This window comes from Rhineura floridana, chromosome 5 (assembly GCF_030035675.1).
Source record: "Rhineura floridana isolate rRhiFlo1 chromosome 5, rRhiFlo1.hap2, whole genome shotgun sequence".
In the NCBI taxonomy this organism is placed as follows: Eukaryota; Metazoa; Chordata; class Lepidosauria; order Squamata; family Rhineuridae; genus Rhineura; species Rhineura floridana.
Genome location: NC_084484.1, coordinates 52,644,808 through 52,670,097, shown reverse-complemented (window position 1 = coordinate 52,670,097; position 25,290 = coordinate 52,644,808). Strand labels below are relative to the sequence as shown.

Sequence of the window (25,290 nt, the reverse complement as noted above, 5' to 3'; positions counted from 1 at the left end):
CCAAACCAGGCACTTAGATTATATTGGAGTAGTATAGATCATTAATGCGTGGAACCGAGATGTTCTGGTGATAATTGAATGAAGGTGGCTCATAAATTGAGAAATATTCCTTAACCATGATTAAAACCCCGTTTATAACTATTTGGTGTCTTTTTCCCCTGGTGAGATTTTCATTAATACTGTAAGTTTTGTTTTGGTGGAAATTCTTAATCTCCAGCTATAATTTTATAGCATAAACGTCATAGCCTGAGTCTACCTATGCATTCTTGGAAATAATTCCCACCAGTTTCAATAGAATTTACTTTCCAAGTAAGTGTAGGATTGCTGCTTTGGCCAGCTTGAACATTGCCTAGAACTTATTCAAAGTAAAGGTTCTATTATTTACCCATAGTATAACCAGCATAATTTCCTAATTATGATTTCCATTATATCAGGACTTCCATTTAGTGATATCCATTGTCTGGATTGCCATCGTAATGGTTAAAATTACACCATTTCTATTAGATTTTCTCGTTGATGATCATTTTTATTTTATTTTTTTATGAATCTTCTTGCTCTGGTTCCTCTATTTTGCTTGTCAGACCTTTCAAATCTTTATCATTCTGTCTGTCTCTTTTTGGTGTTGTTTTATTTAATTTTTGTCTCTGTGGAGGGACAAATAAGCCATAAATACATGTTTTGGTAAATAGATTAATATTTTTAGGTAGATTTTTGTACTATTTCTGCAAAAAAATATAAGAAATATTAATCACAACTGTACAAAAATTCACAAGATAATCTCTAAATGGCTGTTTTTACTTGCCTTTCAGATAGCATATTAGGCTATACCTTACATTGGGCTTTTCCTTATTTCTTTTGTTGCTCAGACCTGTTTTCTCAAAACACATGCCATTGCAATCTGAATTGAAATGTATGGTATTTACACCTGAGGTATGTGGATTACTACATTAGTTTTCTTGTAAAAAACATGATTCTTGGGTTCAGGAATTTGAGCTTTAGGAATGTTTTGAGATTTCTGATAAATATAAGATGGCAGCTTTGCAACTAGAAATTTGTTCTTTATGTGTTGCATATAAACTTCCATTTGTTGCATGAAGATAACAGGCTTAAATCCTTCTTAGGGTAAGGTGTTCTTCCTTTTCTCCAATCTCTAAAAATGTCTTCAGCTGATATTTGAAGAAGCCAGGCCTGAAAGCATTAGCTGAGAACATAAAAGTTGACCTTAGAGTGATGGAAAGGCAAATGGACTCTCTCACTTCAGCACTAATGGTATACTTCATCAGAAAAAAAAGTAGGAGTTAGAAATATGTATGTTCTTCCTCTTACAAAGAGCAAAATCATATGTCCAAATTGCGGCCTTACAATGTAAAGTGTGCAGATTTTCATAAGAACCATGTTTTTCTTATGTCCACAAAAGCAACCTTCTGGTGATTTGGTACATATGCATGGCATTTTGAGCAGAATACACTTTTTGATAGCATGGTCTCTTCTGTACAGAGTGAGATTCAGCTTGCATTGTTATACATCTTGACACTGCCTATCAATTTGCTTCTGCGAACTGGCATCTTAGTTGGCTCAAAAGTGGTAATGATAATATTGCTGATAAAAAAATGACACAGGAAGCAAATGTTATTTCCATGAGTACACAAAAAGTAGTTCATGATTCTGAAAGAACTGTTAATTGGAGCTATCTGCATGAAATTATGTGAATGATGTTCTTGTAAACAGATTAGGATGCATATTTTCTACCATAATCCTTTCTACCTTAATTAAATAGCCTCAAAATATTACCAGTGGTACGATTCTGTAACATTTAACCAGATAATGAATTGTTCAGTCTGGAGGTTCCCAGATACTGTATTTGGATTATAGAGTGGATCAAAGGGGTGTATGCTTGTAAGGTTTCTGTTGATTTAATTCTTTAACTAAGCTTTTTAAACCATTTTAATGGCTTAACAATCAACACTTTAAATTTTGAGGCAATATTAATAGTAACTTGGATAAAACCAAGCAAAAGTATAGGAACAAATTAAGAGTATTTTGTATCTCAGTGTGTATTCCATTATCTCTGCAGGCCAAAATTTGACCAAAAATTAATACCTTAGCAGAGATGTTATTCATGTAGACAGTGACTGTCTGCTAGGGTTCAGTCAGTCATAACCCATTAAAAATACTCCTTGAATTCAGGCTGCTCAGATTTTACTCCAGTGTGCTGCTTGATAATATAACTTGTGGAAATCTAACACAACAGAAATTGGTTTGGACATGCCTTTGACAGACCTATTTTTCACCATGACTGTGTCAGCTATATTATTTTCCAGATTTACACAGATATAAAAGATTCCTAAGAAATGGAAAGAAGTATAGTTTGGAAATAGAAGACAAGCAAATATGGACTCACCAAACTGCAGAAATTTGTACATATTTTAAAACTGGGCTTACCTTTTCAACATGCCACTTGCACAATCCATGTGGATATCTTGCAATGCTGTTCATGTAGTTTTCAGCCTTTTGCCAGTCTTCATTCCACTGTTGGACACTGTACTGAGATTTACACTTTATAATCCTTTCCAGAATGGCATGATTCTCTTGGCTTACTTTTAGTAATTCTCGCTCTCGTTTTTCTCTGTTTAAGCTAAAGGATATACTATTGAAATTAATGTTCTATCTAGTCATGGAATGGAGGGGCAATTGAAAAAAAATACAGGGACACCTATATATGTTATTGGCAACCACAGTAGTTCATACACAGAATACAATGAACATTCGTACAATGGGAAACACACATAAATATTAACATGATATATTTTCTGTTAGGAGTACCTTATCAAACCAATTTATGATAAAGAAGTATTGGCAGGTTGACTGCAGTTTTTTGTTTTTAGTAAACCATGACTAAATCAAGACTGTAATAAATTATACAGCCACAAGAGTGGCTGTATACTATAGCCAGCGGGGATTTTTCACGTTCCTCAATGTGAAATGGAAAATACCCCCGCATGCCATTCTGATGTTTCCCATAAGCTCATTTCAAAACAAAATCTTACAAAACTTATAGTTCTGAACTCAGAAATGCTTGCTTAACAACCCTGTCAATTTTCATGGCGATACACAAAACAGTCAGAGAAAATCGTGAGTTCAAAGTGTAAAAAGAGGGGGGGAAACAGACCCCTGTTGGAGTTTTTTCTGTCAGAGTTCTCATGATCTGTTGAAATTCATTAAAAATCAGCCATGTTCACAGAGTACCTGTAATCCTATTACTGACTTTGCCCCATACTCTGACCTTCATCATCTGCATTTTAAAAGTTAAAAAATGCCTGACTGATTTTTAATTAATTTAAGAAATTTAACTGAATGATAATGTTGGGCATGCTCAGTAAGAACCAACTGTCAGTGTTCTAAAAGCCAAACTCACAGCTGCTTGGCTTGCCTAATCAGGGGGCCACACCTACACCAGACCTTTATTTCACTTGAGACAATCATAGCTTTCCCCAAAGAATCCTGGGAAGTATAGTTTGTGAAGGGTGCTGAGAGGAGGCTCTTATTCCCCTGATAGAGCTCCAGTGGTCGAGGTCCACTCAGCCTTCCATCCATCCGTGGTCAGTAAAATGAGTACATGTTACCAAATTCTTCCAAGCTACACAGCAAGTGGATTGGACTGTGAAAGACCAACCCAAATTGTGTTTGCATTTTGACAACTTTGTAGGGCAGTCCAATTTCTCAGAGAGGAGTTCAGGTCTCCTGCTCCTCTGGTGCATTCATTATAGTTGCCCAATTTCCCTGCTTTTTAAAGTTTGATAGAAATATCTGTGGGCTATAGGTGCATTCTTAAACCGCAAGGTTTTTTGCCTATTAATGAATTGAGCTATAACCCACTGAGATTGTTTACTAGCTTTCTGTGAAGTTATCCTTCTTCAGAAATCAAGTAGCAGCAGAAAATGTTCTCAATCATCTACCACTAGGGATGGGGGAGAAATATGATTTGGTTCACATTTTAAACTGAATTTATCAAATTCACACATATACAAAACTATACGAAAACTGAAACACAGCAATCTTTCAAAATTCACAGTTATCTGAATTTTGCAATGCAGCTCTCCAACTAACTAGTGTTTACAAAACTGTATATATTAGGGGGAAATATGCATTAAAATGAATATATTAATGAAATAAAATACAAAAATGCATTATATTAGTAGAAATTTCTTGCAAAAATGTATGGACTGCCCCTGAGGCTGAGAGGCAGTGACTGGCCTACGGTCACCCAGTGAGCTTCATGGCTGTGTGGGGATTCGAACCCTGGTCTCCCAGGTCATAGTCCAGCACTCTAACCACTACACCACACTGGCTTTCTGCAAAAATGTATACATTAGTCAAAACTGCAAATACATTTGCACTAAAATTCTGAAGAATTTTCATGAGGATTTTTTTTTTTAAATCACAAATTGCTGCAGAACTGAATTTAAGATTGGAAAAATAAAAAACTTGTGAGAACCAAAACTGAGAGAGAACACCTAGGGATGAAACAATCTCTTCCTGAAGATCTCTTAGATGTTCACTTACAGTATTTCTTTTTTCTGTTCTGTGCTAACGAGCCTCTACAAGTAATAACAAGAATTGTTTTTTTCTCTTTTTTTCTGAGGACTTCTCCTCCCCAACTTTTCCAATGGAATTTATTGGAGAAATGCTGAAAAAAATCTTCCATGAAACATTTTCTATTTTGAAATGAGTGAAATGCTTTTTAAAACATGGTTTACTCATTCAAAATGTGTAGTATGACGATTTTTATGTAAGGCAATCTACAGTACTAGGTAATTTCTGCATGTCCTGTATATGAAACTGCTGGGTGAAGTCAACTGGAGGTTTGGACTGTGATGTCCTCAGTATGCAGATGACATGCAGCTCTACCTCTCTTCTCTACCATCTGATTCCAGGAAAGGAGCTGAAACCCTGAATTGGAGTCTGGAGGAAGTAGTGGGATGGATGAGGGCTAACAAACTGAAGCTTATTCTGGATAAGATGGAAGCACTATGATTTGGGAAATCTGCTAATCTGGATGGATGTTTAACTCTAACTATGAATGGGGTCACATTTCCCCTGAAAGATTAGATACACAGTTTGGGAGTGGTTCTGGTCTGGTGTGCACTATGGAGGCAGAGGTGACAGTTGCTGAAAGGTCTTTTTTTCCAGTTCAGCCCGGATTGACAGCTACATCCCTATCTAAAGAAAGCTGATGTAGCCACTGTGATACCTGCTTGCAGGTTAGATTACTGTAATGCACTCTTTGTTGGTCTGTCCTTGAAGATAATTTGGAAATTGCATTTGGTATGGAATGCAGCAGCTAGAACACTTGTGGAAGCTGAGCATTCAGATATTACACCTGTTCTGTGTTGGTTAAATTGGCTGACTATTTCTTCCTGTGGCCAAAGCAAGGTGCTGGTTTTGACCTTTAAAACTCTAAATGGTTTGGGACCACATTATCTGAAGGACTGCCTACTTTGGTATGAAGGTGTCCAAGCATTAAGATGAGACCCCGCTCTCTGGCCTGCCAGCAAGAACCATTAGGCTGGTAGGTTCTAGGGATAGGGCTCTCCTAGTGGTGGTCTCAGGGCCAGCCTTAGGGGTGGATGAGCTGAGCAGTGACGGTTGCCCAGGGTGCTGAGCTGAGGGAGGCACCAAGCTGAGCTGAAGGTGTTGCTGAGCTGAGGAGGGCACCAAACTGAGCTCAGTGGCTGTGTTTTTGAATGTATGATCTGCAGTGAGCTAGGGTGGCAAAAAACAAATGTTTGTAACTGTTTTCCCCCAAGGTTCTACAAGTTGTTTGGGTACTAACTACTCTTCTTCCTTCCTTCAATTACTTTTAAACTATGTTTCTTTTTCAATTTCCACTTTGATGCCATTTACGCTAGGTAAAAATCTGGTGAGTGAGTGAATGAGTCATTTTCAGGTAAGGTACCACTGAAGAGTAATTTTCTGTGGCAGTTACCACAGGGAAAGATGTAGGAGTGGTGTGAGGCCAGACCTTAAAGGAGGAATCCTTCCTTCCTGAGTAGTGGAGAAGGTCAGCAGCAGGCCAGAACCAGAAGACCTGTGAGACTGAGCTCCAGGAAGCAGAAAGAAGTTATGCCAGAAGTAGTTTGGAAATTGGAGGAGGTATGCAGGAGGACAACCGGATCCCTATTCCCTTATCCCCATGTACAAAAAAATGAAGCACATCTATCATTCTGCTTGATCCCAGGGCAAGGACGAGCGTGTGACCCTGCAAAGCTGACCACGAGGTGGGGGAAAGCACCAAAGGCACTCCTTGTCCAGGGTGCTATTTATTGTAGGGCCAGCCCTGGGTGGTCCCACACCTTTGGAGCCCCCGCCTCTGGGAGTTGTATATGGCCTCATCACTGCCTGTCTTTCTTTCTTTTTAAACCTTTTGGATTAGACAAATTCATGGAAGATAAGATGATCAATAGCTACTCCTCACAGACGTTTGATATGAGGGTGTTGCTTTACATAGGCTGCTTTCACACATGGGGCTAATAGCGCTAGTTTAACGGATTAAAAAGGTAGCGCTTCATTCCGGATTTCAAAAATCCCTTTCTCACGGCAGTACTTGTTATACCGGCATTTTGCACAACAGTCTTTCACACACAGAGCAGAATTTTTCTCTCTCCCCCCTTCATTCAGCCTCACGTGACACCGGATGAGCAGGTCTTCACCTACCTTTGGTTTGAGGCCTGTTCTTTCGGTGCATGGGGGGGTTGAAAGAGGCACGATCACAATTGCAATCGCAATCAGCTGAGAGGCGCGGCAGCGCAGCAGCAGAGGCTCTGGTTGAGCAGAAGCAGCAGCAGCACAGGCTGAGCAAAGGCTGCATGCTGGGAGGGCTGTTGGTAAGGGCAGGAACACACTGCATGCTGGGATGGCTGTCATGTGAGCAGCGGCAGCTAGCACAAAACTCCCGCAATCTTCTGGGTTCCCAGCATGCTATCGGAATTTTTCTGGTATCATTTATTGCGGAAATTAGCACTAAATTTCCACTACATTCCACCAGAATTCCAGAGCTACCCGTTATGTCATGTGAAAGCTCAAATTTAATGCGCAGATTAACAGGAGATAAATCTTCAGAATAATGGAATAAATCAACTGCCAGCAGCCACCTCTCGGTGTCTGCCTGTGTCCATAATAACTAATGATTTCCCTGAAGAATATAGCTATTTTGACACATCCAAATCTTTACTTAAAACGTTCTCATTTAATGCATTTTTGGATTTATTGGGAGTCTTAATAACGGAAGATCCAAAATCACAGTATTCAAAAGCATTGTTTAAAGATTTAGGTGTATAGGTGGAAAACATAGGAAACCTACGAAGCTGCCTTATACCAAGGCAGACTATTGGCCCATCTATCCCAGTTGTGTCTATACTGGCTGGCAGCAGCTCTCCAGGATTCAGACAGGGCTCTCTTGCAGCCCTACCGGGAGATGCCGGAGATTGAACTAGGGACCTTCTGCATGGAAGGCAGATGCTCTACCACTGAGCCATGGCCCTTCCCCCATTACTGAGCTAGATGGGGCAATGGTCTGACTTGGTATAAGACAGGGAGAACCTTTGGATAATTAATTTCCATTTTTAAATTGTATATGGTTTTATTCTGTGTTTATATATGCTGTAACCCGCTTTGGTTTGTTTTTTTAAAAAAGTGAATATAAATATTTTTATAAATAAATAAATGTCAATCACTTTATGAGATCTGCCTGAAAAGCAATATATAAATGCCTTAAATAAATCAATAAGTACATAAATAATATTATTTTAGAACAATCATATATTGTTCCCAAATTAGTACTGAATCTAGCTGCACCTATTGGGTTACCATGGGTTACTGTTCCCTTTCTACACCAGCAGTTTTATAATCATGTTCTGTTCCTGAGCTCTGCACATTTAAAAAAAGTGTTTTAATGCATTTTCTGTCACTTTTCAACATTGTCTTTCTCTGAAGAGTCTTTTCCTTCCATTATATGAGGGTTTTTTTAAAAAAGAAAAAAGCAGTGTTCACTGAAGTGAACTTTCCGCAAAGCATTTGAAAGAGGGCATGCCTGTGAAACAGAGATCCAGAGCTGTTTGTTTGTTTATTAGATTTACATCCCACCTTCCTCCCAGGAGGAGCCTAGGGTGGCATGCAGGTCCTTAAAGGGCAAATCATTAATTGTTATGAGCATCACTGTCAAAGTAATTGGAAACTATACCAAATTCATGGCAAACCTTACCTTTTGGCTTCATACTCATTTTTGTTATCAATTCTTCCTTTAGTCCTCATGATGCAAGATATCTTCTCCAGCAGCAAATGATTCTCTTTCTCAGTGATTGATAAACGGTCCTTTTCCAGCTGAAAAGACCAGAGAATACTTATTGATTCCATAAATCCTCTTTGACAGCTACAGTCTTTGCTTGCCTTCACACCTGTAGTTTTGCATGCTGTGGAATATGACTGTAAAAATGTGTTCCTTCAAGATGAAATTCACAAGTAGATGAGATCCATGGGCATTTAGAACCGACTAAACTTAAGTACTGAAGAGAACTCTTAAAGTTATCTGGATTAATGTGGAGCAGAGAAAATAAAAATAGCCTTCCCAAATCATACCAAAGGTCCACCTAAGCCAGTATCCAACTTCCAGCAGTAGTTAGTCAGATGTCTGCAGGAAGGGAAACAGCACGTTTACTAGGATATGAAAATAAAGTGCTATGGCATTTTAAAAGGCTAACAAATCTATTGTGAGTCTTACCTACAAAAGCTAATGCCACAATAAAATTGACACTCTGTGGGGCACTACATGACTCTTTTGGTTTTGCTACAACAGACTAGCATGGCTACCTACTTGTTACAAGGAAGTAAGTCTTACTAAATGCAGTAGGACTTCAAGCAAACATATGCAGGATCAGACTGAAAGAAGATCAGAGGTATCTTTGCAATACCCAGTCTTCTTGGTAATGTAAAGTGTGTCTATGGGGGCCATAGTCTCAGTATCCGTTAATCCACAAGAACTAGCCCAGACCCTGTGGTCTTCATTAGAAGCCCTTCTCAGTGTGCCTCAGCTGAGGGAGAAGGAGAGAGTAGCCACATCAAGTTAGCCTCTGCTGTGGTGCTCCTCTTTTAGTGGGGTGGGGGAGGGCTTGTCCAACTGCCTAGGGAGGTGGTGGGATCCCCTTCGCTGGATGTCTTCAAGCAGAGGCTGGACAGCTATCTGCGGGAGATGCTCTAGCTGTGGATTTCCTGCTGTGAGCAGGAGGTTGGACTCGATGGCCTACAAGGCCCCTTCCAACTCTATGATTCTATGATTATTGTGCTGAAGAGAGGGATAAGTAAGAATTTTGATCCAGTTCACATTTGAAACCAAATTCACACTTCCTGAAACAATAAGAACTGAAACACAGCCATCCTTCAAAATTTGCACATATCTGAATTTTACAGGGCAGTTTGCCAACCAAGTAATGTTTATAAATATATATATATATATATTAGGGGAAAGTGTGCATAAAAATGAATGTATGAGTGAAAACAACATGCAAAAAGGCTTTGAATGATGAGAAATAGCTTGTAAAACTGTGTACATTAGTCAAAACCGCCTTCAAAAATGTGTTTATTAGAAGAAATGTGCACTAAAATGCTGGAGAATTTTCATGAGGTTTTTTAAAAAAAGATTTGCAAGTTGCTGCAGAAATGTGAAGAAGTGAATTTAGGATTGGAAAAAGGAAAAACTGAGAGAAATGAAACTGGCAGATCTTTCCATCCCTAGCTGGCAAATGACCATATTAGGAATTTTGTGTTGTACATAGTTTTATATTTTCTGGTTTATAATTGATTTTATCTGCTTGTGTTTTATCTTGTTAAGCTGCTTTAAGACTAACAAATGTAATCATAGTAATACTAGGAGAAGCTGCCACCCTGCTTGCTTCACTTGCCAACCCTACCAACATCACTAAATCCCCCCCACCCCTCACCAACAACAAATCCCCCCATGGTAACTCCTTAGATCTTCCCCTTTCACTCCCTGCAACTGATATGCCCCTCCCTTTCCTCCTTTAGACCTGCCTAACCCCTCCCTTTCCTCTTTTAGACCTCACTCTAACCCCCCTTTGATCTTTTAAACCTCCCTAAGCTCCTTCCATTTCCCCTTTATTCCTCGCTAAGTCCCCTCCCTTTTACCCTTTAAAGCTTCCCCACCCCGCTGTTACCAAATCCCCTCTCCCCCCCCACGGGTTGCCAAGGCTACTGCCTGGCCTTCCACCCTGCCTCCAAGCTGATGCTGCTACTGCTGCAACTGGCCTCCTGCCCGGCCTCCTGCCCAGGCTACGGCCATCACCTTGTAACCCACCCACCCATCAGGTAAGCCGTCTTTGCCACCAATGTCACACTCTGTGATGGTATAGCAGCTTCACTTTTTATTACATAGGAAGAAAGTTAATGCTTCATTAACAGTCCTAAGCAGCACATACCTTAAGTTTTCTTAACTTCAAATGAAGATGTCCATATGTTGGAGGTGTAGAGGTGTCCACCACAGGCTTGGCTGTCTTGATCTGCAAAAGAAAAACAAACCCCTCATTTTTAATGTTTAAATTTTCCTGTGGAATGGAAGGGAATTCCTATAGTAAGATAGTGCTTCAGGCTGCAAAGATATTGCCCAGAATAGCTTTATTTCAGGGCAAGACCAAAAAATGTGCAGTATGTCTGCATGCACATCACCACTTCTCCAGCATTTATTATTAACAGTTGCATATATTTTATTCAACCTGGCTGGTGCAAGGTACCATCTGAAAAGAGTTTTATAAACGTTTTCTTTTAAGGTAGCACTAATAGTTTGATTTGGTATATTTTCCATAACCATTTCTAGATAGTTTCAGGAATATGCCATCCTAGATTTCTTTCCCACTTAATCTGATAGTTATTCATTGTTGTATTTAAATTCTTAATTATGTTATACATCTTGCTTAGTGACTTATTTAATGTATCATTTGTTACTAGATGTTTAAACTTTGATTTCAGAGTAAGAGATTAGTTAGAATACAGGTAGATAACCCTTCACCTATTTTCTTATCAGTAATTGGACTGAAAGATGAAGTGAATCTTATGGGCAGAGCAATCCTACCTGGAGGAGGCTGGCGTACGTGGAGCTGGTGGAAGGAAAGGCGGCAGAAGGTTCTGCAATGTCCTACCTTCCATCAGGAGCCTTTGGGACGGGAGTCGCTGGCTGCACCAGCAGGGCTTGGCAGAAGGAAAAGAAATGTATGTTTCCTTACGCCAGTCTTTTTCCCGGCATATTGTCTGCCAGGACTGGGGGCTGCAGGCAGAGGTGTAGTTGTCCAGGGTCCCAGGGGGTGTTAGACCCATTACTTTTTTGGGAGCAGGGTCCCAGAAATGTCCCTATTTCTCCAGCATCCGACAAGCCATTGAAAGGGGAGTATGTCAGCCACTGAGAAGAGTCTTCTAACATGCTTCTTTGTCCCCGTGATGATTGGAGCCAATCAGAGTGATAGAAGGTGAGTCAAACACAAAGATTCTTCTCAGTAGCTAACACTCTCTTCTTTCATGCTTATTGGCTCCTAGGGATGTCTGTTGTTGTGGGAGAAGACATTAACAAGGATCTCATTCTCAACCCCACAGCAAAAAAAAGGAAGGTGTGTGTGTGGCTGCGACTAACATGAAGGGACCCTGCACTTTTGGATTTGTCACTACACTAGTGGCTGCAGGACCAAGTGAAACATGCTCAGGATGTGGCATCCCCTTAGTTCCACCCCCTACACACCCATGGAACATCCCTTTTGGGGGCCTTCCACCGGTGTCAGAGTCTCGGCCGGGCCTTGGCTGCACCTGGATGGCAGCAGTTTTTCCTGGCTGCTCCGTGGCTGTGCCCATGTGAGGGACAACTGCCACTGCAGCCAAGCTGCACTGACACCCTCCCTCCCTCCCCCCTCCCTAAGAACCAGCATTCACTAATGACATTTTAAAAAGAGGGAATGATTATCATAATAGAATATAATTGCAAAAGCCAGCCAAAATAATTTTCATGTTTTAACTATTAACGTTTGTACTGAGTTTTCAAATATTTTCATTACACAATGCATAGTTGCAGACACTGCTGCAAGATTCTTTATAGAATTGCAAGAACAGAACAATAAAAGAACAAAACAACAACCACTTTTTGTGCTGTACATCCAAAGAGAGCTCAAGCTTTCTGAGCTTGACTCAGAAAGAGCGTATACATTAGATGATCACTGGAGGTTTCACTAGTCCATTTGGTCTAGAAACGTAGGTGATGAGAGGATACATGTAGTTGCAAACATGTCTTTAGATTCGGTTCCCCTGTGCACCTTATTTGTCTCTGTAAGCTTTTCAGCCAGCGCTATGCCCCAAACCTTTGTTCACCATCCTTGCAATGAGAAAGTGTTGTATTGCCAATGCTTCCAACAGAACAGTATCCAAAATTAAGGCTATTGAGTCTTTGTAAGCAACTTTGTCCATAGTCTCAAGATAAATTGAAAATAAGATCAAAGCTCTAATTCAACGGTATTTGCTGAACTATCAATGAAATTTCTTGGAATACTCTCTGCCAGGATGCATCAATCACTGGGCAGTCCCATCACATGAAGTGAAAACTGTATCTCATATTACATCCTCCCCACAAGTGTAAAGTAGGTGTGTATCCATTGGGTTTAACTTTACCAGTGTACAGTACTACTGGTAAATGATTTTCAGCATCGGCTCCAAGCCGAGACTCTTTAATGGTGGTTTGGGTCACTGGGTGCTATCAATTTTCACAGACATGTCATCTTCCCATTTATATTTCAAGCTCATTAAGGAGCTGTAAGCTTCTGACAGTAACATCTTATAATGTTGAAATCATGCCTTTTCAGGTTCTTTCTCCCTTTACATAAGCGCTCTTGAAATAAGTCAGATTTTGCAGGGCCCCCTCTGAACGAGCAGTTCTAGAGCTAAAAGTCTGAATCTAAATTACTTGAAACCAGTTTAAAGAAATGTATCCCAATTTAGCTGCTAGTTTAGCCCGTTAGGGGAATTCTGTTTTCAAATAAATCATTAATACTGTATAAACTCTTATCTGCCCATCCTTTATATTGTGCAAATGTACACTCTTCCCTAAAAAGTGGGTGAAATAGGAAGGACAACAATGGATTTATATATTGTTTTATAAACTATAGTAAGCATAGGAAAAGCCCTAAATCAAAATGTTAATTTTCATGTTGAGCGCCAAACTCAAGGACATATTTCCTTCTATATCAATTTACAGTAAAAAGTTACCAAGGGTGATATTCAGATAGATCATTAATTTCAGTGGGTTTACTCTGAGTATGGCTAATGTTGGTGATCACCCAAAAGCTATAAACAGGCCTAGGAATCTGAAATTTCTCTGAGGGTCAGTTCTCACATAGATTTCCCAATACTGATTAAGCTTGGTGTCATAGGGTGGTGGTTCGGAACCCAACATATAATTACCTTCCTCTATGGATACATGGATTGGGAGCTCCTGATCTATAGTTGTGTGACAGACAATCTTCAATTGATAAAAGCCATTGATAAATGCTTTTTATCGTGGGAATTTATGTCTATAACAACAGGAAAAGGAATGGAGGATGTGCCTACAGTATTTGCAGGAAATGCCTAATTTTTTCTTGGAATGATTTTGATACTGGACAGATTTTCTGTAACTAAATTCTTGGCATGAGGGCAATTTCTTGGTTTAGAGTGTGGAGGGGGAGTCAAGAGGGAGCAAATGTACAGTGCATACTGAAACAGTAAATTAAGTGATGGCTAACTGTTATGTCCTTGCAGAAATGCAAAGGCATTTCCTTTCAATAAGTTTGGCTTTGTGCATGATGCCAGCTGTGATGTTATCAGAAAGTCACACTTACCTTTTTCTTGTGTTCTTCGTATGTTGCTTTGTCCCACTGTTGCTGAAGATATTTATTGCCACATGGCAAAATTGGCTGGTAGGCTCGATGCATCTTAAACATAAATATCTCTAAATCTGGACTACTTCAAAGAGAGTGCGTCATTGGCCAGAACTTTCTTGAGCTAAGCACTAACAACTGTGGTGTGTTTGCAGCAGGTCATGTGGCTGTTGTCATGGTATCATCACTGAGACAAGAAGTGAATAGCTGGTGGTAGCATTTTAAACAATGTTGGGGAAATAGCAAACAAGAACTAAGAATCTAAGGCTGCAGTCCTACACTCACTTACTTGAGAAGTAAGTCCCTCTCAAAACAATGGGACTTGCTTCTGAGTAGATATGTGTATGACTGCACTGTGAAACTAAGATTCCAAAGGATACCTTTTCAGAACATTACTCTCTGGAACAATTACAGTTCTGTGATCTTGCTTAGAACTTCAACAATTAAGGAAAAGTAATGGCTCAGCTAGTAATACTTTTATAGCACTGCAACTAAATATAAGTTGCCCAAATGTATCATATAGCACAAGATACAGTCTTGGTTATTTGTTAAAAATGTTTTCCCACTAAAAGCCACATTGCACATTACAATATTATTATCTGGGAAATACTCCCAAGTAGGAAATAATGAAAGCAGCTTGCCGTTCACTATGCATGATGATCCTACGTATGTGAGATCACTGATGCATATATGCATGGTTAATCACAGCCTCCTAGCACATGTACATACAGTGAGAAACTCACATGATTGTCACTTGCATCTGCATTGCATATAGAACGTTTGGAACACGTGCATGCATTTCCTAAAGCAATTTTAAGTTATATTTTAAAAACCTTTAGATCCTTCTTAAGAACATAGGAAAAGCCCTGCTGGATCAGGCCAAAGGCCCATCTAGTCCAGCATCCTGTTCTCCCAGAGGCCAACCAGATGTGCATGGGAAGCTCAGAAGCAGGACCTGAGTGCAAGAGTACTCTCCCCTCGTATGATTCCCAACAACTGGTATTCAGCGGCATACTGCCTCTGACAGTGGTAGTAGAACATGGCTGTTGTGGCTAGCAGTTACCAATAGCCTTATCCTCCATTAATTGTAATTACTTGAAAATGGTTTCAGAGTATCAGCAACGACTGGGGCTAAAACCCAGCAGGTGCCATTGTCTTTTGGTGCAGCTGTCTCATGTGGTTGAGTTGCATATTAGGATATCTTATGGGGCAATCAGAATTTCTCAGGCTGGCCCTGCCCTAGGGATAGGATTTTTTGGCCAGTTCCAGTTCGAAAGCATTCCGTCTACCTAATTGATACCTAGGCTGGTATCAATTTGAGTTTGTTCTTTATCCACTAGCCACTACTTTTACAGATCCATTTTTTTCCACTCAGAAAAAATATTGATATTAATATTGTTCTTTTAAAAGGAAATATCGATACTTTTAATGAAATATAAATATTTCCTTTAAAAGTGATATTTCCTTTTAAAATTATCAATATTTTGAAGAAAATATCAATATTTTTAAAGTAAATGCGATGCGATAGACTGCCTTCAACTTGATCCCGACTTATGGTGACTCTATGAATAGGGTTTTCATGGTAAGCGGTATTTGGCGGGGGTTTACCATTGCCTTCCTCTGAGGCTGAGAGGCAATGACTGGCCCAAGGTCACCCAGTGAGTTTCATGGCTGTGTGGGGATTCGAATCGTCTCCCAGGTCATAGTCCAATACCTTAACCACTACACCACACTGGCTAGTGATAGATTATCATTCTTAAAATTGATATTTTAGAGGAGGGTTTTTATTTTTAAAAAGTTTGTTTGCAATATCAGCTGCGGAAATTTGCTACATTAAAATTCGATCCTCAAGTATTGAGAATAGGTGAATTAATGGAAAATTTGGTACCAAATCTGAATTGAATAGAATTCTAGCACATCTCTACCCTGCCCACCCAGACAGAGCTATAAAAGCCTTCTTGTTTGGACTGGGACTTTATGTGCATAACAAGTCTTTCTGACTCTGTTGTTTCTCTGTGTTATTTTGACTCTGACTCTTACCACAACTCCTGGCTCCTTTCTGAGAGCTGTTGGTGGCTTAGATGTAACACAGAGTTTATTTTTACCCCAATGCCACCTGATTTATGATATGCTACAAAGAGCTTGAAGCTGTTGGCATAGGCCTCTTACTAATAATGGTGACAATTGGATCTCTCAAAGGAGCTTCCTGTTTAAACAGAAGTTTATTGATTGCCATCCAGTTATCTGAAAGGGCAAAATATGTCATTGTAATAACTACAGTTGCTGGCCTCTGCTGTTATTAAAAGAGCAAAGGAAGAGATGAGCCTCATACTAGTGCTAGAAAGCAGTAGTTTGTTTTGTGAAGGATGCCCAGTGCATTTTGACAGTTCAGCAAAAACAACTGAATATACTTTTGAATAAGGTGATTTTCTTATACATAAGACATTTGAAGATATTTTGCCCCCAGTTAAAACTTGTGCATTCTTCAGATAATAAACCCAAATATGCTGGACTGTCTTTCTTTGCTTTTGTGTTTGTTTGCTTTGGTGATGTCACTCCCCACCTCTATTCTTTCTTGTGTTGCAAGCAAATGGCTAGGAATAAACATCCATATGCAGCAGTAAAACTTTCCATCAGGAAAACAACAAAAGGGGGAAGTCTGATTTATTTATTTCATGTTTTATCCCATCCTTTCTCCAAGGAGCTGAGAGTAATATTCATGGTTCTCCCTTCATCTATTGTACCCTCACAATAACCTTGTGAGGTAGGTCAGGCTAAGAGATAGTGACTGGCCCAAGGTTACCCAGTGAGTTTTGGGAGATGATGGGCTGTGAATCTGATCTAGATTCTGATCATTACACAAGATTCCAGGGCTGGGGTAAGACACCTCTTCAGTTGCTGCCAACTCCTTCCTTCCCCATTGCCTCCTGACTCCTGCCCTCTGTTCTCCTGATTCATGCTTCTCCTCTCTCCTGTCCACTTGGCTGCTGACAAAACGACAATCCTGTAGGCACTTCCAGCTTTGCTCTGAAGGAAAGGAAAGGATCCTTCCTCAAAGTGAGGCATTACAAATGAGGTTGCTCAGAGAGTGCCTGGTTTTAAAGTTTCAAGGAAATGTTCAAGTACAGTTTAAAGCACTCCAAAGCAGCAGTGGTGCAGGTACTTTCTTGGGGTGACCTCACCCACAATGCCTCACTCTGAGGAATGACCCTGTTTTCAGAGTGAAGCAGGGAACGCCTGCACTGCTGCAAGCAGAAAGAATGAGGGAGAGCTGGTAGCAGCAGTTGTGAGCAGGCAGGAGGCGGAAGCAGCAGTGAGGGCTGTATTGTCAGCTGTCTGGCCAGAGAATTACAGCATGATGGCCCTGCAGGCAGCAGATGGAGAGTACACAATGCAATACCTGAACAACATGGTTCAGTATGACTCATTATAGGGCCGGCACAACATGATTTGCCAGATTCTACCAACAACTTGTTAGATGCTGCAAGGTTTCACTTGGCAACTGCTGTTGAGCGATCAGATTCTGTCCTTTGCCCCACCTTCGACCTGCCCAATTTCCCTAGGCTCCATCCCTGACCTCCCAGATTCTGTTCTGCCCTACCTCTTACCCCACATGGTGGGATCATATTTCTACTCTGCCTTAGTTTTGATCCCACACAGAGGGATGGCATCCCCAGTCGTGTGTCTTGTGCATATTTATTGACTTTGCCTGCTGGAATGAGAATACTTTAAAGGAAAGGAGAAAAGATTAAGTTGCTGTCAGGAACCCTAAGCTAGGTGCAGAGCTTGGAAAAGTTACTTTTTTGAACTCCAACTCCCATCAGCCCAATCCAGTGGCCATGCTGGCTGGGGCTGATGGGAGTTGTAGTTTAAAAAAGTAACTTTTCCAAGCTCTGGTTGCTCTCACTGTCTCTTTAAATTCTCAGAACATTACTGCAGGGTTTGATGTGGTGAACTGCTGAGCATCTGACAGTGCAGTGTGTTTACAGCAGAATTTTACACCAGAGCTTTCCCACTGCAGTTAATGGCATTCTACAGTTGAAAGGCTGAATTCACAGTTCATGTGCTCAAGATCTATAGATGTGAAGGCCTGGGGGCGGGGGGACAGAAAACCAGGGAGACAACCTCCCTCCCATTTTCCCCAAAGCTTTCTTGGGTTGTTGTTGTTTCCCCCCCCCAAAATTGGAGGGAATTGTTTTTCCCCAATTTTTCCAGGCGTTCACATTTCTGTCAAGAACATGCATCTCCCCAGTCCCTGAACTGGAATCATAATACTGTGAGGCTTGCAGAATTGGAGGCACAGAAAAGTATAGATAATTTCTCTCCCTGCCCCCCCCGGTATATTGTGCATGTACAGGCAAAGAGCACAGGCTTTGTGGATGATGTTCCCAGTCTAACTGAGGTACAGATGGCACAAAAGGAAAAGGCATTATTTACAAGCTATCTTTATTTTTCTCAGAGCCATTGTATGCTTGGATTCCTGCACTGATTCCTGCATTCCTGCATTGTATGATTGAATTCCTGCATTGGATTCCTGCATTGAACAGGGGGTTGGACTTGATGGCCTTATAGGCCCCTTCCAACTTTAGTCTTCTATGATATTGCATAATTTTAACAGTAGCCAACTTGGTAGCCCATGGGCCAGATCTAGCCTCTGACTGAGGCTATTGGTGGTCCTACCAAATAAGACATGATAAAAAGTTTCACTCCAAGTTTTATTCGTATAGAACACTTTCTTCAAGTTTGAAATGTAAGATATATCTCATATCTAATTTTGTACATGCCACGAGACCTACTATCCTACCTAGTAGGTGCTTTAAGTGAATGCTAGGTCAGTCGAATTGAAAGAGAGGAAGATGGATCCTTTCTACTGAACCAAAAACAAAAGATTCAAGACCTACTTGAGAATCTAGGACTGAAGGATGCACATCCAGCACCTACACCAATGGAAGTGGGATACTTGAAACCAGACCAGAACAATCAACCATGGGAAGACAACGAAAGCTACAGACAAGCTATAGGAAAACTCCTATACATCAGCACAATAACCAGACCAGATGTGGCGTTAGCAGTTTGCAGAAAAACCAGCTTGCCAAACAAGAAAGACTGGTAAGCAGTCAGGAGAGTGGCAAGATATCTGAAAGGCACTGCAAACCTAAAACTAAAGCTATCAGCTATTCAAGACACTGATGCTGACTGGGCTGGAGATACCAAGGATCGCAAGTCAACCAATGGAAACCTGTTCTGCTATGGGCAGTCAATTATTTGCTGGGCAAGTCAAAATCAAGAGACTGTAGCACACTCATCTGCAGAGGCAGAGTATGTATCAGCTGATGAAGCATGCAAGGAAATGATGTGGTTACGCAAGCTTTTGCAAGACTTAGGCATATCTGAACCAGAGCCTATCAGAATACTTGAGGACAATCAAGCTTGCATAAGACTCGCAGAATCAGAAGGATAAAGTTCTTGTATGAAGCACATGGATGTGAAGTTCCACTACCTAAAGGACATAAGGGAGAAAGGACTTCTAGAGATGATCTACTGTCCAACAGAAGAGATGACAGCTGATGCATTGACCAAGCCATTGAGCAAAGTCTGACACCAGAAGCTACGAGGCAAGATGCACCTTGCAGAGTGAACCAAGTTCTTGTTGAGAAGGGGTGTTAGAATATGTGGTTCAACTCCAGCTTGTGGTTTAGGCTGCATGGGGTTAAAAAGGGTAGCTAGAGAGGAGATCTCCTGATTGCTAGGCTAATATCTATTCTTTGATCTCCTGCTGTCTCTTCCTTCCTGCTAGACTGATATGCATAGGATGTTGACCACATCTTCTTCCTCTTAAGAGGGAGAGCAGACATATTCTCTTTGTCTCTCCCTCTCCTCCAAGCATGGCAAACACTAGGCTTAGTGTTTGCATCTCCAACTTAGCTAGTTAGCTAGATGTAGAACTTTCCTATCAAGTATGTACTTCCAGAATAAAGCAGTTATTTCTTATTTTAAAGCTTAAAGTCTCTGTCTGACTAATTTGCAGGGAAGGTGTAGTCTTTAGCAAAGATTTAAACACATAAAGGCTCACTCAGTCTCTCCATTCCCAATTTCGCCACTCTGCGACATGGTGCAGTGATGCAAGATAGGGTGTTCTTGGTGTTGGTGCCCTGATTCTTCCCTAGGGAGGTGCTTTTGTCCCCACATTATCAACTTTTAGGTGTCAACTGAAGAATCACGTGTTTGTATTGACTATTGGGACATAAATGAAATCCAGAGTCCAACAGGAGAGGAAGGGCAGTATAGAAATACAATTAACAGTTATGATGATGATGATAATGATAATAACAAAAGTTACACCTGTTTATTTTACATTTTAAAATATTTGTATGTACTTCTGTGCCTGAGCACAAGTAGTCCATAATTAGAAGCCCACTCCTACTAGAGGGTGGCATCTTTATTATGGAACTGGACTACGCATGAGGTTGGGCAGCAAAATACACTTCTGATCCATCCACACCTTTACCACAAACTGAGTAGCCCCTCAGAATATAGAAATTAGCCATTCCTAATCTGATGATAAATAGGAGAATATTAGTAGTGATTATCTCTTAACTGGTTTAAATGTCAGTAGAAGCTGCAGCAGATACAGACAGGGAATTAATCCAAAGCAGAACTTCTTACCCAAGCAGTATGTTAACAGAGTTTATCTTCAAGATTCTGGTAAACTTCCAGAATTGAAACCCGCTTTCCAAATGAGACTATGCAAGTCCCAAGACCCTACTATTACTTCCTGAGTCTTGGAAACAATATTCCTGCCTGTAAAATAGCTATACAACATCATAACAGCTCTCACACCCATCTTCCGCCTATTCTCGTATGCTGCTTAGAAAACATAGTATAGAGCAGTCACAGATGCCATAGGTATTTCTCTGTGTCTCATCATCTGAATGGATAGACTCTCTGTATTTAAAAAAAACAAAAATAGGTGATGAAGCTGTATCAGGAGATACAATAGCTTTAACTGGGATGTTATTGGTTGGCATTGATTGGTGATGGCTCTTTGACAGATGCAAACCATCACTTTGTATTACATTCGTTCAAGTGGTGAATGCACATATGCAAATTCAGCCAAAGGTTTCAACACACTGGCTTTACAGTATGTACTTTCCTTTTTGACTGGATGTGGAAGAAAAGACAATGCTGTGATACTCTCTGTCCCTGTTTATATCACTTATCCTGGTGTATTGGTCTGATAATGAGGAAACCATCTCTACATCTGCAAATGAAATGTTTGGCACCGCATGTGAAGAACAACACTGCTATTCTTGTGTATGTATGTGCTCTTAAATTTGCATTTTTAAAATAAAAGACTAATAGCCGCTATCTTTTGGATTGAAACTCATCTGAGAGTTCACAATTTCCAGCAGGTGGTAGAAATCTAGGTAGAAATTGCTTGCTTATCTATTTATCTAGAAATATTGTGTGCTGTGACTTTTGTCCACAGTGATTAGACTACATAATTGACACAGATTAGTAACAGCTGTAATTTATCTGTGTAACATGCAATTATTGTCGCAGGAATCAAAGAAAGCATGGAATTAAAGAACAAACCTAACGAAAACAAATATATAAAGTACTAAAATACTGTTTTTCCTAATCAGAACTTAGACAATTGTACTTCCTAGTATTATAGAGCCCATCAACTATGCGACTGGGAATGGTTTTATGTAGGAGAATGTTTGTGCAAATACTTCTTTGAGTTCAAAAACTTGCTGGGTTCAGTCAGGCCCGCCCTTAGCATGTGTGGGGCCCAGGGCAAAAGCATAGTTCCCCCCCCACAACCTATTAAATACAAATATGATTACCTTCACTTCAGGGAATAGGCCTCTAGTCAACCTGTTCCATATCCATTTCTTATTAATTCTTGCCTTCATTCGAGGCTGTTATCTTAGCGCATACTGTGAAGGTTTTAGTGTTTAACTTGTGAAAGTTGTGTGTGTGTGAGTGTGTCGACAGCGGGGTTTGTTTGGTTTTGTGTCCAGTTCCCCCCCTTCTTCCTTCACCTTGCATTTTCTGTTTTCCTTACAGTTTACTGTTTAACTTCTGTTGCTGTGAGTGTGTGTGTTGTGACTGGGGGATTCGTTTGGTTTTGCTTCCAGTTGTTTTTCCCTCCAGCCTTCCATCCATCCGTGGTCGGTAAAATGAGTACCCGGCATATGCTGGGGGGTAAAGAAAGGCCGGGGAAGGAACTGGCAATCCCACCCCATATATACGGTCTGCCTAGTAAACGTCGCAATACGTCACCCTAAGAGTCGGAAACGATTCGCACTACAAGTGCAGGGACACCTTTACCTTTACTTTTTATTTTTGGGGATTGGGGGGCGGTTTGTGCCGCCTCTGCTCCTTGGTTTTCCCCCCTATTCATTTTGCCCCAGGGGGACAGCGGTGGCGACTTCCTCCTTTTCTGAGCCATTACTTCGCCCACCAACTGAGGCTTTGTTCTTCACACGGCTCTCTCTCCTCGTGGCTAGCTACTGCGGCCCGTAGGAGCACCCTGCAGTGAGCTGTTTCTTCGCTGCAGCAGAAGGAAGTCTGCTGTGGTGATGACTTTGATCTTTGCGGAGGTGGCTCTCTCCCCCCGCGGCTTGCTGTTGCGGCCGCCAGGAGCTCGCTGGGGTGGTTCTCTGCTGGCGGCGGCAGCACACTTGGATCACCAAGTGCAGGGCCCCCCCAAAGCGCAGGGCCCAGGGCAACTGCCCCACTTCTCAGTGCCTAGGGGTGACCCTGGGTTCAGTTGTGTTACAAAGGAGATAATTACAATAGTACCATTTATATAATACTTTGCCAAGCTCTAATAACTGTACAAATGTCATCTTAGCAATCCATTCAACAACCCTGCAAAGTTGGTCAGTATCATGATTCACAAACTGCAGATGAGGGTGGGGCTGATTCTAAGAAATGGTAGCATGTGTAAAATTGCCCACTGAATTCATGGCAAAGGCTGCAAACCAGTGGTAGGGTAGTGCAAATTTTCACAATTATGTACTTTTCATAAAAGCATCAAAAAGCAGCCATTTTCACCTGACAATTTTCATCTGACAGTTTTGTATGACATTGCCCCAATTGTGGTGTTCATATGTGCAGCCAAATGATTTTTTTCTGTCAGAGCATAGTATATCCCACAGAGACTCATATATAAAACAAGATGTGATATGACCATAGTTCATAAAATCATTAAACAACTGCTAAGGTAGCATAACGCAATGGTAATTTTTATATTTTTTGAGATAATGCATGTGGGCACATGCACAAAACATGTCCATGTCAGCTGCATTTAATTCTATACAGGATCATGTGTCTCACTTTCCAATTGATTTCTATGTTGTTAAAAATGATCATTTTTAATTTATCAGATGTTTGTGCTGAACAAGATAATTTTATACTTCTGAACTTAACTGCAGGAGCATTCCTTATCACAAGAACACAGCAATGCATGGCAGGTTGGAAGTGCTCTGAGATCTGGCCCTCTCTTTGGATGTCTGAATGGTTCAAAGCTTCTTTCACCAGTTGCAACATCCGCCTGGATAGAGATAGCCTGGCTACTGTAATCTACGCTCTGGAATTGACACTCTGATGGCATCCAGATTGGAGTACTGTGCTGCAGACCTAGGTGTCTGAAGGAAATGAACTTACCTGCATATTAAGTCCATCTTCTGGACTCCTTCTCTGGTTTCCTCTGCCTTTGGAGAGGGCTTTTTTAGTTATGGTGCCTAATTTGTTTGCTTATTTGCTTATTTGCTCATTTGTGCAATGGAACTTCCTTTCCTCCCCTCTGCAGTCCCCCATGCATCCCAAAAATCTACTCCAAAGGATTGTGGTACTCTCTTGAATAAATGTGGAGGGAGGGGACTGCAAGCCAGGGGATAGTAAGGGGAAGTCCCGTTGCACCCACTGGTATGACATTGAATAACTCTCTATTTTTATTCCAGTTTTTCTCCATCCATTGTGTCCTCACAACACAATGTGAGGGAAAGGTAAGCTGAGAGGTAACGACTGGCACAAGGTCACACAGTGAGCTTCGTGGCCACACAACACTCTTCCCCGAGGAAGCTCATCTGGTGCCTTCTCTGATGTCTTTTCAGCACCAGGCAAAGTTTTTTAAAAATTACCCAGGCCTTTCAATAGTTTGTATTTTATTTATTTATTTATTTATTATTTGATTTATATCCCGCCCTTCCTCCTAGCAGGAACCCAGGGCGGCAAACGGAAATACTTGAAAACATCATAGAAGACCTTAAAATACATTAAAACAAAATGTTAAAAACATTTTTTAAAAAGCTTTAAAAACATCTTTTTTTAAAAGGGAGTGAATTTTGTTTTAGCTTTTGCTGGTATTGGTTCTGTTTTATTACTCTGTTTTAATCTGTTTTAAGAGTGATGAGGATGTGATTGCTTTTTATTTGACTATTTTGTAAGCTACCCTGAACATGGAAACATTGATGGGTGGGGTATAAATAATTTTAAATAAAAAATAAAACAAGCCTGTTACATAAAACAGCTATTCCACTGATGATAATGTGTAAAAGCTGCCCAAGCAACTTTTATTATCTTGGTTACACAGACAAGAGGCTGCCTGGAGCTTACAGTTCTCACGGCAGGTAAGATATATGACTTAAGGCTGCCTGGTGTCCAGTTTTGGGGGGTCCTCTCTGGACTCTTGGCTTTCATTTTTTTTAAAGTTAAGTTTCTAGGTGGTCTGGTTCAAAAGATATAAATCAAAATGTCAGCCCTGCCCTGCAATTTCTGTTAGTACCAGCTGCTCTAATCCCTGCCCTTTCAGTATTTTAGCCAATAAGTGAAATCAGGGTTGTGATTGACAATAGCAATAGCTAAACCTCATTTCAGGTTCTGAGAACAGTTTCCTTTTCCCGCTTATCTCACATCAGGAATTCAGTAAATATATAGCTTTCAGCAGCATAAAGAGTACTTTCTCTGTGCAGGATTGGGACTTGCTTCTAAGTAAACATGCATAGGATTGCATTACAACAGAAGATCACAGCAGGATCTTGGTAAGCATAATAGTGTACATGCAGGGTTTTTTAAATTACTTGTAAAAATGGCATATTATACTTTTTATCTTTCAAATAATTTTTTAACAGAAGTTTTAAAAAGTGTATATGCTGCAGTGTTATACTTTTCTAATTAAGGAGTCAAACAAGTTTAAATTTTACTGGACTGTTGAAGAGGGCAGCTTATTTGTCTTATTCATAACCTGTTTTGAAAACCTTCCCAATATGATTTTTTTCTGGGAGTAAAACAGCAATACTAATTCCACATACCTGGGAGTTAA

The 25,290-nt window shown here is 40.5% G+C and overlaps 1 protein-coding gene across 1 annotated transcript; it reads right to left on the bottom strand.

The window, feature by feature from the left end:
• Nucleotides 1-464: 464 nt before the first annotated feature.
• Nucleotides 465-14,009, bottom strand: CFAP97D2 (CFAP97 domain containing 2). Its single transcript, XM_061629387.1, has 5 exons — nucleotides 13,917-14,009; nucleotides 10,488-10,568; nucleotides 8,261-8,379; nucleotides 2,443-2,635; nucleotides 465-644 (listed from the first exon to the last, which is right to left on the bottom strand). The coding sequence occupies exons 1-5, from the start codon at nucleotides 14,007-14,009 to the stop codon at nucleotides 540-542; spliced, it is 591 nt and encodes a 196-aa protein (XP_061485371.1). The 3' UTR covers nucleotides 465-539.
• Between the last annotated feature and the right edge of the window lie 11,281 nt (nucleotides 14,010-25,290).

What these genes read in the sequence shown, in the direction of transcription:
- CFAP97D2 (XM_061629387.1), bottom strand. Translation starts at nt 14,009, where the DNA reads ATGCATCGAGCCTACCAGCCAATTTTGCCATGTGGCAATAAATATCTT. An exon ending in TGAAGTTAAGAAAACTTAAG is followed by an intron (nt 8,380 to 10,487) that starts GTATGTGCTGCT and finishes TGGTCTTTTCAG; the next exon opens with CTGGAAAAGGACCGTTTATC. An exon ending in AATGAGTATGAAGCCAAAAG is followed by an intron (nt 2,636 to 8,260) that starts GTAAGGTTTGCC and finishes TATATCCTTTAG; the next exon opens with CTTAAACAGAGAAAAACGAG.